Source organism: Chiloscyllium plagiosum, chromosome 18, assembly GCF_004010195.1.
Source record: "Chiloscyllium plagiosum isolate BGI_BamShark_2017 chromosome 18, ASM401019v2, whole genome shotgun sequence".
Classification (NCBI taxonomy): Eukaryota; Metazoa; Chordata; class Chondrichthyes; order Orectolobiformes; family Hemiscylliidae; genus Chiloscyllium; species Chiloscyllium plagiosum.
Genome location: NC_057727.1, coordinates 66,540,691 through 66,542,719, shown reverse-complemented (window position 1 = coordinate 66,542,719; position 2,029 = coordinate 66,540,691). Strand labels below are relative to the sequence as shown.

Below are 2,029 nucleotides of genomic sequence, written 5' to 3'. Positions count from 1 at the left end.
AGGTTATGGATTGGCCTGGGAATGATGGTTTGGTGGTGGGAGGTGGGGTCATGGTCAAGGGGGCAGTAGGAGGAGGTGTCCGCGAGCTGGCGTTTAGCCTCCGCGGTGCAGAGGAGATTTACCAGGATGTTGCCTGGTATGGAGAATAGGTCGTACGAGGATTGGAACGGTGAAGGATGAGGGGTGACTTGATAGAGGTTTATAAGATGATCAGGGGAATAGATAGAGTAGACAGTCAGAGACTTTTACCCCAAGTACAACAGAGTGTTACAAGGGGACATAAATTTAAGGTGAAGGGTGGAAGGTATAGGGGGGATGTCAGGGGTAGGTTCTTTACCCAGAGAGTGGTGGGGGCATGGAATGCGCTGCCTGTGAGAGTGGCAGAGTCAAAATCATTGGTGACCTTTAAGCAGCAATTGGATAGGTACATGGATAGGTGCTTAAGCTAGGATAAATGTTCGGCACAACATCGTGGGCCGAAGGGCCTGTTCTGTGCTGTATTGTTCTATGTTCTAAGACCCTCCGAATAGCATTCCAGCTAAACCTAGCCCCCTACCATATCCCCGTAACTCTGTACTTACCATAACCAATCCATATAACCTGCACACCTTTGGACTGTGGGAAGAAACCAGAGCACCCGGAGGAAACCCATGCAGATTCGGGGAGAAGGTGCACACTCCACACAGTCACCCGAGGCTGGATTCGAACCCAGATCCTTGGCGCTGAGACTGCAGTGATAACTATTCAAAACCACCCTGGTGCCCTTTATATTACCAAAATTAATAATTTTCATCATACAAGCCATGCAAGGAGAAGGGAGCCGCTATCTGACTGAGAGGTACACTGGTAATGTTACTCTCACCACATCATCCCCACACGCCTTTCTGCATTAAATACTAATAAGGCACCCGAAGCGAGATTGGCTAAATCAGTGCAAACTAGACACGGGAAGTGACATTTACGACTGGAACAGGCTGTAGTGAGCTTTCTTTGCCATGACGATTATTTTTGGCAGTCAGTTACCTGGTATTGTGATCTTAACCATGATGTAGCACGGTTGTCCAATTTCATTAACTTGTCCAGCAGGTGGTACAAACACTTCATGCCCGTTGACCAGGAGCCGGTCATCAGAAACAGCATCGCGGAACATCCACGGGTGGCCTGAAGGTTAACAAATATAAAAGTCAGCCAAGAATTAAAACACCTTGGCAGCACAGTGGTCAGCACTGTAGCCTCACAGCGCGAGGGACTCAAGTTTGACTCCAGCCTTGGGTGACTGTCTGTGGAGTCTGCATGCTCTTCCCTTGTGTATGTTTCCTCCAGGTGCTTCCTCTCGAACTCGCACAGCTGCTGGGATGTGACCCGCTACAATGAAAATTTCGCAGCAGATATTGATAGCCCATCAATCCAGACAAAAATCAATGGTAAGCTGAGTCACTCTTCTCAGACTCTTTTCAGGTACAAATGTATCTGTGAGTGCGTGAGAATATGGGTTCGCTTATGGGGGCGGCACGGTGGCACAGTGGTTAGCACTGCTGCCTCGCAGTGCCAGAGACCCGGGTTCAATTCCCGACTCAGGCGACTGACTGTGTGGAGTTTGCACGTTCTCCCCGTGTCTGCGTGGGTTTCCTCCGGGTGCTCTGGTTTCCTCCCACAGTCCAAAGATGTGCAGGTTAGGTGAATTGGCCATAATAAATTGCCCGTAGTGTTAGGTTAGGGGTATGGGTGGGTTTCGCTTCGGCGGGTCGGTGTGGACTTGTTGGGCCGAAGGGCCTGTTTCCACACTGTAATCTAATCTAATCTTTCTCTCACAGTCCAAAGAGGTGCAGGTTAGGTGAACTGGCCATGCTAAATTGCCCCATCATGTCCATGGACATGCAGGCTAGGTGGATTAGCTCCACCCCCTCACCCCAGGCTCCATCCACCCTCACTGCACCTCTCCCCCCCCCCCCCGGCACCACCCCCACCCATACCCTACCCCACCCCACACCCCTCCCCAGGTTCCAGCCCCACCCCATCCCCTCCCCAG

The 2,029-nt window shown here is 51.2% G+C and overlaps 1 protein-coding gene across 1 annotated transcript in view; it reads right to left on the bottom strand.

Moving 5' to 3' along the window:
• vhl (von Hippel-Lindau tumor suppressor) overlaps nucleotides 1–2,029 on the bottom strand; it is an 8,984-nt gene that overhangs the window by 6,303 nt on the left and 652 nt on the right. The window contains exon 2 of the mRNA XM_043708519.1: nucleotides 1,024–1,161. Coding sequence (XP_043564454.1) covers nucleotides 1,024–1,161 — 138 coding nt within the window. The remainder of the gene's footprint in view (nucleotides 1–1,023; nucleotides 1,162–2,029) is intronic.